Raw genomic sequence first — 18,211 nt, forward strand, 5'->3', positions numbered from 1 at the left:
ACCATTGGCATCCAGTCCTGAAAACTTCAGATCAGATCAAAGAGGCTTAACACGACACAAACTCCTGGGCAACTTCAACGTCAGACTAGGAAGCTTCATCCTTTGGTAAGGGTTTATCAGCAAGGAGTAGCAAAGGCCTCTGTAACAGGCTTGGAACAGTTTTGTTATCACAAACAGCATTTTATCAGAAAGACAAGCCAAGACATGATTGGAGCATAAACATATTTACACAGGCCCCTTCTTAATCTTTGCATATTCATGGTGCTTTATGGCCAACAAAAATCTTTTAAGACTGGAAACATAACAGCTAATTCGCATACAATGAGTTCCAAAAAAAAGGCAATAAGTTGATGGCCTAATAAACAAGTTGCAGCAACGCTGAGCTGGAATTAACACTGACATGTAAAAACTATGCACGTCCTGGGTCATGCTCACTATTAGTCCTGCTTTAATTTAAAAGCAATATTTTAGCAGTTAAATAACCCTAAAGATGTATTATGAAAACAACCTACTTTGCCAATTAAACTAAGTAATTGAGAACAAATCAATGTTATTTGTCAGCTTTTCACCTGGCAATAATTCTTCACCAGGACTAGCCATTTCGCAGGCATCTTTCATCCTCCAACACCTTTCTGTTATTTAATACAAGCTTCCTTGAGCAGCTAAATTCACAGCATCACATTTTGGTCCAATTTCATCCTTTTCCAATGACCTACACCAAAAACTTGACAATGTATGGTGCTTGAACACAGTAAAGTGTCCCAAGGAAACATTACAATTAAAATAGTCTATGAACCACTTCAGGTCTGAAGGCATCAAGCCAAAAGCTTAGTCAAAGAGGCACATGATAAGCATTTAAGAGTCTCAGCCTACAAGTTTCCCATTCATAGAAGCTGCCTGACCTGCTTGGTTCCTCCAGCATTTTGTGTGTACACTCTGGATTTCCAGCATCTGCAGATACTCTTGTGTTTAGCATCTTGAAAATAGATTGCAGAAGTTAAGAGAATGAATTGCAGAACAATGTCATGTCTACTACCGGAGGTTATGACAAAGATATGGAACAGAAGCTCATCTTGGAGTTTTTGAACATTTAGTTCTGTTTGACGGACTTGGAGTATTTCAGAGGAACGGCTCCCAATTTTAAATAGATTCAAAACATCTATTCTATTGCACAGCCTGATTTCAACGCCAATGACGTTCTTCATTCTACTTTCAATTTAGTGTATATATACACATATTTTTCCCCTTTCTGTTTATTATACTCGAATACAACTATTTTAAAAAATGTTAAGATCTTAGCATTTGCACCAATAATATTTTGACATTACTTTCTCTCAGATTTATTCACACATCACATAAAATCAAACTTGCTTGCCTTTCTAAGATTGTCATAATTAAGAATTCTTTAAAAAAGTCATTCACAGATCATAGCTGTCCCTGATTCTTAATGCCCTTTTCTTGTCTTTAAAAAGTGGGGGGTAAGTCTCCTTCTGGAACTGATGCATCCCATGTATCTTTCTTGTTTCCTGAAAGGCTTAAGTATGTTCATGAGCTACTTTACAAAAGGCCTAACAATAGAAGGTACGCATTTAAAGTGAGAGGGCAAGTTCAAAGGAAGTGTGCAGTGCTCTTTTGTTACAAGGAGGGGATTGTGCAGGATGCACTTACTGGATGGTAGAGGAGGCATAACAATAGAGGAATTCAAGAGGCTTGTATGCACAAAAATTTGCAGTAAATGTAAAGATATGGACATTGTACAGGCAGAATGGATTAGCTCCGTTAAACATTTGATTATTAACGTGATTAGTCTGGGATAACATTGTGGCTGAAGGGCATTCTCCTATGCTGTACTTTACTACTTTATATTCTAAATACAAATGTACAGAAGTTGCAGAAGTAACCTGTCACAGAGTTAAGGACAATTTTTGGCTTATCAAATAATTTCTAAGTTCACTTCAAAAAACTAAGTTTGGACAAAACTGCTAAGGAAGCAGCCATACAATGCACTTCAAATACATATGCACATTGTGCATATCTGGCTGCAAGGAGATGAAGCTCAAGGTCATATCATGTATACATACTTTGATAATAAATGTACTTTGAACTTTGATCAGTACAACAGATTTACGTCTTGGTTTTTCTGTTACAAATTCTCAATTTTAAGTTGATTACATACTTGTTCTCAAGTCTGAATGTACGGGACATTATCTGCCTTTTCAGTGTTAATTATCTTACTCAGCTGCTGGATTGAAGTTTACTGATGCTTATTCTATTTTCTCCTATAGAAGAACTTTAGAATGAAATGTCAGCTTTTTGCCCTCTAGCCAAGAAATAGGTTGAAGCATGTTAGTTCAGCAAGAGACAATATTGGAATTCCTTGGTGTCCAGTAGGCCTGGTATGAAATCTGAAACCTAACATTGATAAGAACAATATTAAATTATATATTTTGATTCTTGTTAACACCAGACCACAGATTATTTTTATTCAAGCACTGGAATGTAAGCAGCCAAAAGCACTGTATTTCCTTCTAGAGACCACAGCAAACATCACAAAGCAACCAACAATAACAGTGAAGCTACAGTGGTAAAAATGACAAGGCATTTTCTGTTTTTGTTTGTTGTATAAATGAACTTTATTTTGAATGAATTATGTAGTGATGTCAGATGTGATCAGGACTTAAGATATAGTTTATATACCTCAAAGATCACATGGTGCCTTCCCATGTTAAAATATAATGTCAATTACTGAACGAAGAGAAGATTGTAGTGTAGTGGTGGAACCAACCTTATGGGTCAGTGATTCTGTCATTCAGGTGACGGGTGGGTGCTTTAAGTAGGGTGTAGGGCAAATTCTCATTAATTATACCTAAGCAAAATAATCAAATAGAAATGAAGACACCAGCAAATCAGGACTAACTGAATACTTAGACCCTTCTGCCATTTGGTATGATGCAAATGAAAGCTAATATGCAGTGGAATGTACTGTGTAAGAATGATTACAAAGGAAGGAGAGCTTGAGGTAGAAAGGTGGTCATGGCTTTACGTTGCTACAATACATTAAAATATCTTTCCTATTCATAAAATTTGCTTGGGCACAGATCATTAAAATTCACACTAAAGAGGAGAAAATTTCTCCTCACATATTTGCAAGACTTTGGCAGAACTTCAAAAATAAGCTACTTTCTTTAGTGAACATTCAGAGACATATTTGTAAGGCTATTTTCTAAAAGGCTGGTGTTAGAGAGAGTATTATTTTCTTTAAAACAGTGTAAAATGCAAGGAGAGCTTGTGACGGTCATATCAACATCCTCTCACACCATGAGTAAAAAGTGATAAAAAGTTTTCCTTCTGCGAGGTGCATGTTTGTACAAATAAAGGTACTTTTTTTGCAAACTTCAACATTTTACATTTCATTATTTTACAATTGCATAGCAAAAGCAAAGAAGAGCAGGCAATAGTTAAAACTACTAGGACTGGATCTTCAGAGTTATGCTCCTTCAGCAAGGCAGACTTGTGGAATGAATGATTCTCTTCAGGTCTGATTCCTTTCTCCTTTCCTTCATAACCGCTGTTGGTAATTGCAGGAAATGGTAACCTCAATGTTTCTGGTGAGTGGGACAAATTGCTGCATCGTTATCTGTGGAATGTGGAAAAAGCATGATCAATTTTGGCTCTAAATTTGAGAACCAAACATGCAGATGCATACAGCAGCAAAACTATCTCTGGCACATACCTTGTAATATATAACACTCTCTGCCATACAATGCTCGAATAGAATAGTGTCATCAGGCAGACGGTTGTACCTTATGCTTTCAAAGCCAATTATTTTCAATGGAACTAGTTCACTTACTAATACAATTTCTTTTAATGTATATAAACTTCGATGTGTAATTATTATTCTAATGCATGAATACTTATAAAACACATTAGAATAATATGCTTTATAAATATTTACATGTTAGAACGATATTTGTTGTGGGCCATACTAAGTACAAAGAAAATGGACCCAGCTTTTGTTGTCCATGACAAATTCATACCCAATTTCTCACAAGTAATGAGGACAATGTAGTTTAAAGTGCATGATCTTGCCTGTAGTGACCCTGGTCCCAAATCAAATGATTGATAGATCACATCATTAAATGGATAAAGGATGGGCAATAAGCAATGCCTTGGCAGAGTCATCGAACAATTGCTTAACATATCTAAAATAGTATTGCAATCTGCCTGCCACCCTTCCAGGGGTGAGGATTGCATGTCTGCGAATGCTGTCAAGGAATCCACAGTTGGTTAGTGAAATGTATTTTCCAACTATGGTATGGAAGGAGAAAAAGTTCAGTGTGGCAAAGAGGCCACACAGTGATAAGGGTGAAGTGAGAAGAGCAGGGGGCTAAACACACAGCCTTGTGGTGCTCCTGTGCTGATGGAAATCATGGAGGAGATACTGTTGCCAATCTGAACTGACTGCAGTCTGCAAGTGAGGAAATCAAGGATCCAAGGAGGTATTGAGGCCAAAGTCTAGGAGTTTATTGATTAATTTTGAGAGGATGACGGCATTGAATGCTGAGCTGTAGTGGATAAAGTATATCCTGATGTATACATCTTTGCTTTCCAGATATTCCAGGGTTGAGTGAAGAGCCAATGAAATGGCATCTGCTATTGACCTTTTGTGCTGGTAGGCAAATTGGAGTGAAACTCCTGCTTCTCTGGCAGGACTTGATGTATTTCACACCAAACCCTCAAAACACTTCATCACTGTGAATGTAAGTGCTACCGGCTGACAATCATTGAGGCAGGAGACCAGGTTCTTCTTGGGCACCAGTATAAATGATGCCTGCTTGAAACTGATGGGTCCCCCATACTGCAAATGAGGTCTCTGGTACAGAAAACCAGATTGGATTTAAGTTGCTCCAATTAAAATTCCATGCCTGAATATGGACCAGTTCTTGCAACATGCCTGCATGATTACTTCACTAAAATAAAACACCATTCAATTAGCAAAAAACTGCTTCAAACAATTTGAAGAGAAGGTTATTAATTGGCACAGAATTCTGCATTGATATCCTAGGATTGACTTACAATCACAGTTATATTCCTTTGGCTAGGTCAGCCTATAGCCAGTTATCCCTTTTGAGGCTTTTGGTCATAAATAAGGCCACTACTACCTTGTTGTTTATGTAGTGACACTCAGTTCATCTCTGAAATTTGGTCAAATGCACATAAAAAGAACTTGAGAATTTTTCTACATTGTACAGGTGATAACAGTACCACAGCTTTCTTGAAATAATTTTGTTGGGAATGCAGGTTATTATGAAGCACAAGTCTTCAACAGTACAAGTCAATATGTTAATAAGGTTCACATGTGCACTAAGTGAAGTGAAATATTTAAATAAGAATATGGAAAAGGATGAGAAAGCAGAACAGAATGCAATATGGCAACAAGAGCCTCCTGACCATTAGTCTAGTTAGGACAATCATGGAATTATGACTGGGAAGACACTATTTCGATGGAAGAAAGCAATAGGTAGCTGTGACAGGTATAAAGGGTCCAATAACTTTGACGTAGGTTTGATAATAGGTTGGGAGGTGGGAGACATATTAATATGGGAAGGGTTCTTCATTTGGTCAGATAGTTTCTCTGAAGAACCAGGAGTGGCTATTCATGATTTATCCATATGATTGCATAACAACATGGCAGACTATATAAAGATGGGAAGCACATCACAGATAGATGAGAGGACGAGGAAGCCATTAAAGAATAATGCCTCCTATTCATGAGTATACAGAAGCTCCTGTTAACCACATGCAGGTTTAAGTGAGATTAACTGGAAACAGAAAAAAATACTATCTAACAAAGGAATAAAACTGCATTGCTGGTTCTGATCTAACTGGAGAACAGGTAGATCAAAAGTGAAAATGCATATAAACATCTCGAGAGATTCAATGAAGTACAACTTTTCAATTGGGCAAGAAGCCTTTGCTGTCTGTCTTGGAAAGGCGCTTGGTAAATTTTTAATGAAACAATGTGGTCAAGGGAGGAAAGGAGGTGGTGGGGGGGGGGGGAGAAGCTCTTTAAGAGTAGGACTTTGGCTGGTCTGGAGCTAAAGGCTGACAGGAGTTAAAAATATTCCTATTTAGATCTCAGCTTTATTAAAGTAGCCAGTTTACATCTCAATGGTTAAAATGAAAACTTCCTTTTCAGGTTTTCTAAATTTTAGTTTGAATTTTACATCTGATGAAATGTTATTCTCAAGGTCACAGGGAGAAATATTAGTTGGAGATTGTTTAGTGACAAACTGAGGGACTGTAAACAAAGAGTTTAAATGGAAAAAGACACTTCTAGTGCCAATGCCATTCTTGATTCATCAGCTATCTCTTGTTCCCAGTGCATTATCTTCAAACAAATTCAGCACTGAATGTGGATTACTTCTAAATCACTTTAAAGCTATCAATGTATTTCATAAAATGATTAAACTGAAATACAGCAGCTAACATGGAGCACTTTCAGACACAGAGCTCTGCAAAGAATTAAGCTACAGTGAAAATTCAACTTTTGTTAACAAACACTATAAACATAAAACTGATGAGCGATTATTTGATTTAATTAACTATTTAGGTAAGACACTAAAATTAAGACAAACTCAAGTCTGCTGGCAACTTCCTGCTCAGTTAACAATCAACACAGTAGGTGAAATCTTGCAACTTTTTAACATTCTGCCTTCTACATGACAAGGTGCAATGCCACAAATCTTTTCTCATTTATACCCAAGTAAAACACACCTGAAAAAAAAAACAAGTTGGGAAGTTTTAAAAGGTAAGAAGACTATGATAAACTCTGGCTTAATAATGTCAGCAAGAACTTTCTAGCTCATTACTTGTGGAAGGACAAGTATTTGAAGCTATTAAGGACAGATGAATCAATAATCTTGATGGAACTGTTCCTTAGCACAAGTTCAAAAGTGATTACTGATTCATTGAACTCATACAATGAAATAAAGAATAAAATTAGTATTTTTTGAGAGATCTATCAGTGTACTTACGGCTGCAACCAGGGAAAGAACTATTGATTTGTTCCATGACATCTGTGAGGTCTGTACTTGTGTCCTGGGGTGGGATCAATAATTCATCTGAAATCAGGAGAATCATAAAATTCAGAAGACAACTTAAGAGTAGCCACTTCCAATGTGAAGGTGAACTATGAATCTACAAGTAACAATATTTAAAGCCAATTGAATTTGATTTTATATATACACATACATATATATGAAATTATAATCATCATATATTTTATATATATTAGGATGATTGGAATTTTCATTTTTGCTTTAGCTTAGCATAACAGTTGCCACAGAATGGCTCATCAGAACTAAAGGTCACTTGATTCATAGAATGTGTGCAGATGCCTTTGAAGAAGAATTTAGTAAGTTCTAAACCCCAGTCATTCTCACAAACTTTTGCTACCAAACAAGCAGGCAATTTTCTGAAAACAAGTTCCTGCAAAAACAATGAGATAAGTAACAAAATAATCTTCTTTGGTGGTGTTGGCTGAGGGCTAAACATTGACATGAAAAACTACATTATTTCCCTTCCTGTTGTGCCATTTAACTTGCTCAATTGCCTCAGCAGAGACAATTTATCCAGCAGAAGATAGCTACAACTGTGCTGTATACTCCTGATCATGCAAAGTCAAAGGCGGTTATGTTCTCAGATCCACAACCTGCTAACTCAGAAACAAGAATGAAACCAACATCCTGTTATTTAAACAGAGTTTATATTTACTCTGTAAAAGATACATGTTATCTGTTGCAGTAAATGGAGCATTTTATTTTATAAAATCCTGGTACAGGCTTCCCCTACTATTCAAAAGTAGAGCGTTCCTATTAAACGGTTTGTAAGCCAGAATGTTGTATGTAAAGTGAAGAAGCAATTGCCATTTATTTATATGGGAAAAATTTGTGAGCGTTCCCAGACCCAAAAAATAACCTACCAAATCATGCCAAATAAAACATAAAACCTAAAATAACAGTAATATATGGTAAAAGCAGGAATGATCTGATAAATACACAGCCTATATAATGTAGGAATACTTTTCTGCAATTATTGCAGCACTGTTCACCGCAGAGAAAATCTCACGCAAGCACTCTTGATAGCACTCACGGAAAAAACACACGGCAGAAGCACTCTTTCCAGTAACCTTTAAGCTATGAAGCTACTAAATAACACATAAAAATACACAGCCTATATAAAGTAGAAATAATGTACGCCCAGTGTAGTTTCACTTACTGGAATTGAGAAGAGAGCGAGGTTGGGGTGGTGGGAGGTAGAGAAGACTGGGGTATCATCTCATCGTCATCTGTTTCCATCAGGGCAGGCAGGTCACCTTCTAAGTCTGCCTGCCTCGATGTCGAAGGTCGAGTTTCGTCGTCTGCTGTGGCTGATGTGGAAGGCTTGAAAAACGACAGTATGCTTGACTGCTTAGCCTCGCGCATCTTTTTATCATACAGTTCTTTGTAAGCACTCAAACCATCCTGCAAATACGCCCTAAGCCTACATACCCTTTCAAAATTAAAGTCATACTTCTCTGCAATCATTGCAGCATTGTCAATCGCAGCGAAAAGCTCAAACAATTGCTTCTTGTTCAGTTCCTGGACGTCATCACTTTCCAGCCGTTCGCTACTGTGTTCGGTTTCAATTGTTATCCTTTCCTCTTCATCAGCTCTTCATCTGTCAGTTCTTGGTCATGGGATGCCAAAACCTCTTCAACATCTTCATCAACTTCCACAAACCCTTAGCCAAACTCACTACGTCCTTACTTTGTTCACCACAATCAAAATGCTTAATTACATCTAGTTTTATGCTAAGTGTTTAAGCAATGCCAGCTAGAATGAAGTTCCGGGGGAGGAACTTGACTGCTTGGCGCGCACTCCCTTTTTTCGTTAACAGTGAAAACACCTTCTGTTAGCGAAAACAGGTAACTAATGTAGGTCTTTTGTAACAGCGAGTTGACGTAAAGCGAACGTTCAAAAAACGGGGGACACCTGTAGCAACATTTCTGGGCTCAATTATAGAGGTGGTAAAAATTGTCATCACAGTACAACTTTCTAGAATTAACTGAAAACTCTACATTTTCTCCTCCAATTTCTCTATTAATAAGGCCAAATAATATTCACCTTATTTGTCGATGTATCAAGTATGCAAATTGCTAATTAAATTGGGGCAAGGTGAAATCTGTCATATTAAGAGAAACAAGATGGACCCTTACAAGATGAGATTCATAGAGTTGAGAAAGAGAAAGCTTGTAGAATCTTTTTAATCTGTTTACATTCATCCTTCGTCCCATTCTTCCTCCTTCCACCTTCTCTGCAATTTAAAATTAATTTGTTTTCTCTCTCCCCATTCTGACAAAAGGTCTTTGAGCTGAAAAATTAGCTGTTTCATTTTGGGCAGCGTCTTAAGCATTTCCTGTGCTACCTCAGAAATATCATTTAGAAGTGTAGCGGAGAGTGTGTTTTGATGTATATCAAGCTGTGGAATATATCTATGCCTGTGTGTTCTTAATTCTTGTGTCAGTCTATACCATAGTCTAGTTTACTAATATTTGTTCTTAATTCACTGAGACATTGTAGTTTAGATTTTCTGGTCTAAATAACCTTGCTAAACTCACATGGAAGTGGAAGAACCTACTAATGTGAATGACAGCTAGTATTTAAACAAGGATCTAATGATCTGTGGAAGAACATGTTAATGAGCTGCACTTTGGAACTGCTCATCAAGAATCACAGAGCTTTGAAGGAGACAGTTTAGGTCATCATGCTTGTGCTAAGTCTTTAATGAATCCCATACATCAGCTATTTCCCCTCAACCTTGCAATTGAGTCCTCCTGAAGTACATGTCCATATGTCTTTGGAAACCCCTATGGAGGCTGCTTCCATTATCGTTACCTGGTGTGTTCCAGATCATTTCAATCTATTTCAAGATATTTCTCTCTTTTGACATTTTCCTTATAACTTTAAATCAAAGGTCTCTAGACACTAATCCACTGCACATCCCTATCTGCATTTGCAAAATCCTCTCTAATTTTGAACACTTCTATTAAATCCCTATTTAACCATTCCGAATCAAATGTGAAATATACCAGCTTTTCTTGCTGTTCCTTGGAATCCAAGTCCCTAAATCCCCCTACACTAGTCCAATAAGCCTCCTGTGTAACCTCACAGACAATTATTAGGTTGTGTGGGGGTTGTGTTCAAGTAAACAATGAAATGCCGCACTGCCGCCACCATCTGTTCTGGCACGTCATGACAGCATTTCTAGAAATCTCTAGGTTACCCCCGTCCACACTACTCTGCCCAAGTGGCATTTTCAAATTTACATACTATGGAGGGCATTCTAGAAAAGCTCTGTTTTCGGGAGAGGAAAATGCCATTTCAGTGTGGACGGAGGGTCAAAATGAAGAGAAAAAGCTTTGGTTATGGATTTATCCGGTCTAGTGTGGCCGTAGCCTTAGACCCTGATGTCCGCTGTGCCATTCAAGAAAATTGTGGCTGACGTTTTATCTCAGTTATCACTTAGTTTTTATCCTTTGTTACTTTGATATCCAAAAGCCTGGCCAGATTATAGAAACATAGAAAATAGGTGCAGGAGTAGGCCATTCAGCCCTTCGAGCCCGCACTACCATTCAGTATGATCACGGCTGATCATCCAACTCGGAACCCTGTACCTGCTTTCTCTCCATTCCCCCTGATCCCTTTAGCCACAAGAGCCATATCTAACTTCCTCTTAAATATAGCCAATGAACCGGCATCAACTGTTTCCTGTGGCAGAGAATTCCATAGATTCACCACTCTCTGTGTGAAGAAGTTTTTCCTCATCTCGGTCCTAAAAGGCTTCCCCTTTATCCTTAAACTATGACCCCTCGTTCTGGACTTACCCAGCATCGGAAACAATCTTCCTACATCTAGCCTGTCCAATCCCTTTAGAATTTTATACATTTCAATAAGCTCCCCCCTCAATCTTCTAAATTCCAGTGAGTATAAATAAGCCTAGTCAATCCAGTCTTTCTTCATATGAAAGTCATTCCTCAGATTAGGGGACCAAAACTGCACACAATATTCTAGGTGCAGTCTCACCAAGGCCTTGTACAACTGCAGTAGAACCTCCCTGCTCCTGTACTCAAATCCTTTTGCTATGAATGCCAACATATCATTTGCCTTTTTCACCGCCTGCTGTACCTGCATGCCCACCTTCAATGACTGGTGTACAATGACACCCAGGTCTCGTTGCATGTCCCCTTTTCCTAATTGGCCACCATTCAGATAATAATCTCTTTTCCTGTTCTTGCAACCAAAGTGGATAACCTCACATTTATCCACATTAAATTGCACCTGCCATGATTTTGCCCACTCACCTAACCTATCCAAGTCACCCTGCATCCTCTTAGCATCCTCCTCACAGCTAACACAGCCACCCAACTTCGTGTCATCCGCAAACTTGGAGATGCTGCATTTAATTCCCTCATCTAAATCATTAATATATATTGTAAAAAACTGGGGTCCCAGCACTGAGCCTTGCAGTACCCCACTAGTCACTGCCTGCCATTCTGAAAAGGTCCCGTTTACTCCCACTCTTTGCTTCCTGTCTGCCAACCAATTCTCTATCCACATCAATACCATACCCCCAATACCGTGTGCTTTAAGTTTGCACACTAATCTCCTGTGTGGGACCTTGTCAAAAACCTTTTGAAAATCTAAATATACCACATCCACTGGCTCTCCCCTGTCCACTCTACTAGTTACATCTTCAAAAAATTCTATAAGATTCGTCAGACATGATTTTCCTTTCACAAATCCATGCTGACTTTGTCCGATGATTTCACCTCTTTCCAAATGTGCTGTTATACTAGGAAACTGAGGATCGAATAACCTTTTGCTGAGTAAATTGCAAGAATTTATCATCCTGGGTGAAGCCATTTGAAGTCACAGAGGAATACAGCAGGAAATAGATCCTTCAGTGGGGATCATCAACCATTCATTTATTTTAATTTTACTTTAATCCCGTTATTTTCCCTTTGGTCCAAATTCTACATTTCTACACACTTTAGCGTGTATGAGGAAATGAGAACACGCAGTGAATTGCCACTCAATTAAAGACAGAATTGTGCAAACTGCATAAGTCAGCGCCCCAAGTCAGGATTGAAACCAGGTCTTCGACACTGAGGCAGCAGCTTGACTTGCTGCCCTTTCTTCTCACTGCTGCACTGAACAGCCAACACTTCACTTCAATACTCTGAACCAGCCAAAGTCAAACCCCATGCCTTTTACAACTATGGAAAGGCTTGAAACTATTGAGAGGTGAGCCATCTTAACAACATCCAAGCACACTCCAGGCCACCTGTTTATCACTGTCCAGTCACCGCTGTGTAGGCCTGCTAATATAATGGAACAAACCAGGGATTATGAAAGTGGGGTCAAGCTGTTCCAGAACTAGTTTGTGAGACAACTTTCCCAATTTTCAAATTCTTGCAAGCAGGATTTCCTAAGGTGAAATTAGCCTAGAGTAACTTTGCTGAGCTTTGATTTGATGCCAAAGTTAATGAGGTACTTTGCCAGGTTTTAATCTTTATCAGTTTGCTTGGTACAACTGAGTGTGTTGTGAGGACACTTCAGAGAGTAGTATAGTACCAATCGTATTGTTGCATCCTAATCTGATGCTCTGGTTTATTCCAAGCATTCCATCCAATTTTACTACAGTTCCAGCTTTTGGGTTCTTTTGAGTCACCTGGAATCGGTGTAAGTATGCATTTAAGAGCCAAACAGATAGCTGTTTAAAAAAAAAATGCAGATGCATGAAATGTGAAATAAAAACAAAAAAAAACTGTTGATCAGGTGGCATCTGTGGAAAAAGAAGCATTAACATTTTAGGTTGAAGAGCACTTGTCATATCTGGAGAAATTTAATCAGCCTGAAACTTTAATTATAATGTAATTAAAGTGTCTGTACATTGATATTACAGAGATCCTTCCATTTAAAGAATACATACTTGATAGTTTCCTTCAATTGTAAGTTACAAGCCAGGCTACAAACTGTTCAGAATCAGATGGTGTGACGGGCTGTTATAAAGAGTGATCTTAAATTTATGGATGGTGCAAGATGGAGGCTTGTTACTGTGCTATAAGAATACTGTCTGCAAATGAAGATAATGGGTAACAGCTGAGCTCAAACTAGGGTGGTGCAAGAATTGGGGGGGGGGAAGGAGGCAGAATTTATGATGAAGGGGACTAAAGTTCAAAGTAAATTTATTATCAAAATACATACATGTCACCATCTACAATCCTAGGACTAATTTTTCTTGCAGGCATACTCAATAAATCCAATAACCATAATATAATCAATAAATTACTGCACTCAATAAGGTGGGCAACCGGTGTGCAAAAGGCAACAAACTGCAAAAACAAACAACAAATATCGAGAATGTAAGATGAAGAGTCCTTGAAAGTGAGTCCATTGGTTGTGGGAACATTTCAATGATGGTGCAAGTGAAGTTATAATCTTTGGTTCAAGGCCTGATGGTTGAGGGGGATAGTGGGGGTTCCTGATGCTGATTGCCTGCAACAACACTCCATGTGCTCAAAGGTGCGGAGGGCTTTAAGTGTGATAGACTGGGCTGTATCCACTACTTTTTGTAGGATTTTCAGTTCAAGAGCAATGATGCTTCCATACCTGTGATGCAGCCAGACAATATACTCTCCTATCTATATCTATGGAGGTTTGTCAAAGTTCTACACTTCATGCCAAATCTTTGCAAACTCCTGAAGAAGTACAAGCACTGTGATGCTTCTTTGTAATTGCAGAGGGCCAGGACAGATCCTCTGAAGTGATAACACTGAGGAATTGAAAGTTGCTGACCCTCTCCACTGCCGATCCTCCAATGAGTTCTGGCTCATAGACCTCAGATTTCCTCCTCCTGAATAATTAGCTGTATGGTCTTGCTGACATTGAGTAAGAGGTTGTTCTGGCGCCACTCAGCCAGATTTTCAATCTCCCTCCTCTATGCTGATTCGTTACAATCTTTGATTCAGTCAACAGCAGTGGTGTTGTCAGCAAACTTAAATATGGTGAAGCACACAGTCATGAGTAAAAAGCGAGTAGAGCGTGGGCTAAGACCATAGGACATCGATGCCTTATGGGAGATTTTAATTTCCCAAAAATTGATCGGCATCTCCCTAAAGCAAGGGATTATATGGGGTGGAGTTTGTTAAGTGTGTTCAGGAAGGTATCTTGACAGAACATGTAGATAAGACTACAAGAAGAGAGACTGTACTTGATCTGATATTGGGACATGAACCTGGTCAGGTGTCAGATCTCTCAGCAGAAGAGCATTTTGGAGGTAGTGATCACAATTCTGTCTCCTTTACCATAGCGTTGGAGAGGGATAGGAACAGACAAGTTAGTTAAGTGTTTAATTGGAGTAAGGGGAAATATGAGGCTATCAGGCAGGAACTTGGAAGTATAAATTGGGGACAGATGTTCTCGGAAATTTGTGGAAGAAATGTGGCAAATGTTCAAGGGATATTTGCGTGGCATTCTGCATTGGTACGTTCTAATGATGTGGAAAAGATGGTACAGGAACCGTGGTGTACAATGGCTATTATATGTCTAGATACGAAGAAAAGCTTATGAAAGGTTCAACAAACTAGGTAACGATAGAGATCTAGAAGATTATAAGGCTAGCAGGAAGGAGCTTAAGAATTAAATTAGGAGAGCTACAAGGCCATGAGAAGGCCTTGGCAGACAAGGTTAAGAAAAATCCCAAGGCATTCTACAAGTATGTGAAGAGCAAGAGGAGAAGACGTGAGAGAATAGGACCAATCAAGTGTAACAGTGGAAAAGTGTGTATGGAACCGGAGGAGATAGCTGAGGTGCTTACTGAGTACTTTACTTCAGTATTCACTATGGAAAAGGATCTTGGCGATTGTAGGGATGACTTAAGGTGAGCTGAAAAGCTTGAGCATGTAGATATTAAGAAAGAGGATGTGCTGGAGCTTTTGGAAAGCTTCAAGTTGGGTAAGTCACCAGGACTGGATGAGATATACTCCAGGCTACTGTGGGAGGTGAGGAGATTGCTGAGCCTCTGGCAATGATCTTTGCATCATCAATGAGGTTGGGAGAGGTTCCGGAGGATTGGAGGGTTGGGATGTTGTTCCCTTATACAAGGAAGGGAGTAAGGGTAACCCAGGACATTATATAGACCAGTGAGTCTTACTTCAGTGGTTGGTAAGTTGATGGAGAAGATCCTGAGGGGCAGGTTCTATGAACATTTGGAGACGTATAATATGATTAGGAATAGTCAGTACGGCTTTGTCAAGGGGAGGTCGTGTCTTACAAGCTTGATTAAATTTTTTGAGGATGTGACTAAACACATTGATGAAGGAAGAGCAGTAGATGTAGTGTATATGGATTTCAGTAAGGCATTAATAAGGTACCCCATGCAAGGCTTATCGAGAAAGTAAGGAGGCATGGAATCCAAGGGGACATTGCTTTGTGGATCCAGAATGGGCTTGCCCACAGAAGGCAAACAGTGGTTGTAGATGGGTCATATCCTGCATGGAGGTTGGTGACCAGTGGTGTCCCTCGGATCTGTTCTGGGACCCCTACTCTTTGTGATTTTTATGAATGACCTGGATGAGGAAGTGGAGGGATGGGTTAGCAAATGTGCTGATGACACAAAGGTTGGGGGTGTTATGGAGGGCTGTCAGAGGTTACAGTGGGACATCGATAGGATGCAAAACTGGGCTGAGGAGTGCCAGATCCTTCAACACAGATAAGTGTCAAGAGGTTCATTTTGGTAGGTCAAGTATGATGGCAGAATATAGTATTAATGGTAAGACTCTGGCAGTGTGGAAAATTAGAGGGATATTGGGGTCTGAGTCCATAGGACATTCAAAGCTGTTACACAGGTTGACGCTGTGGTTAAGAAGCCATACGGTGCATTGGCCTTCATCAATCGTGGGATTGCTTTCAGGATCCAAGATGTAATGTTGCAACTACTTCGGACCCTGGTCAAACCCCACTTGGAGTACTGCACTCAGTTCTGTTTGCCTCACTTCAGGAAGGATGTGGAAACCCTAGAAAGGGTGCAGAGGAGATTTACAAGGATGTTGCCTGGATTGGGGAGAATGCCTTATGAGAATAGGTTGAGTAAACTTGGCCTTTTCTGCTTGGCAAGACGGAGGAGGAGAAGTGACCTGATAGAAGTGTATAAGATGATGAAAGGCATTGATTGCTTGGATAGTCAGAGGTTTTTTCCCGGGGCTGAAATGGTGAACACGCGAGGGCACAGTCTTAAGGTGTTTGGAAGTAGATACAGAGGAGATGTCAGGGGTAAGTTGTCTTTTTTTATGCAGAGACTGGCGAGTGTGTGGAATGGGCTGCCGGCAACGATGGTGGAGGCGGACTTGATAGGGTCTTTTAAGAGACTCCTGGATATGAACATGGACCTTAGAAAAACAGAGGGCTATGGGTAACCCCAGGTAATTTCTAAGGTAAGGACATGTTTGGCACAGCTTTTTGGGCCGAAGGACTTGTATTGTGCTGTAGATTTTCTATGCAGCTTACGCTGGTGAAGATTGTGGAGATGTTGTTGCTATGCAAACTTTCTAAGGAAATCGAGGATCCAATTGCCCAAGGAGGTATTGAGGTCAAGATTGTGAAGCTTATTGATTAGTTTTGAAGGGATGATTGTATTGAATACTGAGCTGTAGCTGATGAAGAGCATCCTGATGTATACACCTTTGCTACCCAAATGTTCTCAGGTTCATTGAAGAGTCAATGGTATGGCATTTGCTGTGGATCTGTTGTACTGGTAGGTAAATTGGAGCGGATCCAAGTTGCTTCTCAGATAGGAGTTCATATGTTTTATCACCAACTTCTCAAAGCACTTCATTACCATGTATGTAATTCCTACTGGATGATAGTCTTTGAGGCAGGTTACCATGTTCTTCTTCATGATGGTTCCTCCATGTTTTTGCGGTCAAAGTGAGCGCAGAAGGCATTGAGCTCAGCTGGAAGTGAAGCTCTGTTGGTATCTTTGTTTCTTATGTTACCCAAGTTGTCACCAAAGTGAATATAGTACTAAGACCAGAGGACATAGGAGCACAATTAGACCATCTGGCATCATTGAGTATGCTCTGCCATTCAATCATGGCTGATCCTCTTTTTCTATCTCATCCTCAACCCCAGTTCCCAACCTTCTTCCCGTAACCTTTGATGTCATGCCCGAACAAGAACCTATTAATCTTTGCCACAAATACACCCAATGACCTGGCCTCCACAGCTACATGTGGCAGCAACTTCCACAAATTCACCACCCTTTGGCTAAAGAAATTTCTTCTCATCTCTGTTTTGAAAGGGTACCCCTCTATAGTGAGGCTGTGCCCTCCTGTCCTAGATTCTTCTACCATGGGAAACATCCTTTCCACATGTACTGTCTCAGCCTTACAATATTCAAAAGGTTTCAATGAGATCCCCACTCATCCTTCTGAATTCCAGCGAGTACAGACCCAGAGCCATCAAATGTTCCTTGTATGATAACCCTTTCATTCCTGGAATCATCCTTGTGAACTCCTCTGGACCCTCTCCAATCCCAGTACATCTTTTCTAAGATGAGGGGGCCAAAACTGTTCACAATACTCAAGGTGAGACCTCACCAGTGCCTTATAAAGCCTCAGCATCACATCCTTATTCTTGTATTCTAGACCTCCTGAAAGGAATACTAACATGGCATTTGCCTTCCTCACCACCGACTCAACCTGCAAGTTAACCTTCAGGGTGTTCTGCACAAGGATTCTCAAGTCCCTTTGCATCTCAGATTCCTGAATTTTCTCCCTGTTTCAAAAACAGTCCGTACATTTGTTTCTACTACCAAAGTGCAAGACCATGCATTTTCCAACATAGTATTTCTTTGCCACTTTCTTGCCCATTCTCCTAATCTGTCAAAGTCATTCTGCATCCTACCTGTTTCCTCAACAGTACATGCCTCTCCACCAATCTTCTTATCATCTGCAAACTTGGCAACAAAGCCATCTATTCCATTATCTTAAATTATTTATACAGAGCATAAAAAGAAGTGGCCCCAACACTGACCCCTGCGGAAGACTACTAGTCACTGGCAGCCAACCAGAAAAGGACGCTTTTATTCCCAAACACTGCGTCCTACC

The 18,211-nt window shown here is 39.6% G+C and overlaps 1 protein-coding gene across 6 annotated transcripts in view; it reads right to left on the minus strand.

Annotated features, from left to right (window-relative positions):
• Nucleotides 1-280: 280 nt before the first annotated feature.
• LOC132402945 (utrophin-like) overlaps nt 281-18,211 on the minus strand; it is a 477,671-nt gene continuing 459,740 nt past the window's right edge. For 4 of the 6 annotated variants that reach the window (XM_059986085.1, XM_059986086.1, XM_059986083.1 and 1 more), the window contains 2 exons: nt 7,038-7,124; nt 281-3,637 (listed from right to left, as the gene is read on the minus strand). In XM_059986085.1, the coding sequence (XP_059842068.1) occupies nt 3,597-3,637; nt 7,038-7,124 (128 nt within the window). In that variant the 3' untranslated portion in view covers nt 281-3,596. The remainder of the gene's footprint in view (nt 3,638-7,037; nt 7,125-18,211) is intronic. The other 2 variants (XM_059986088.1, XM_059986089.1) reach the window with 2 other exon arrangements.

Source organism: Hypanus sabinus, chromosome 12, assembly GCF_030144855.1.
Source record: "Hypanus sabinus isolate sHypSab1 chromosome 12, sHypSab1.hap1, whole genome shotgun sequence".
In the NCBI taxonomy this organism is placed as follows: domain Eukaryota; kingdom Metazoa; phylum Chordata; class Chondrichthyes; order Myliobatiformes; family Dasyatidae; genus Hypanus; species Hypanus sabinus.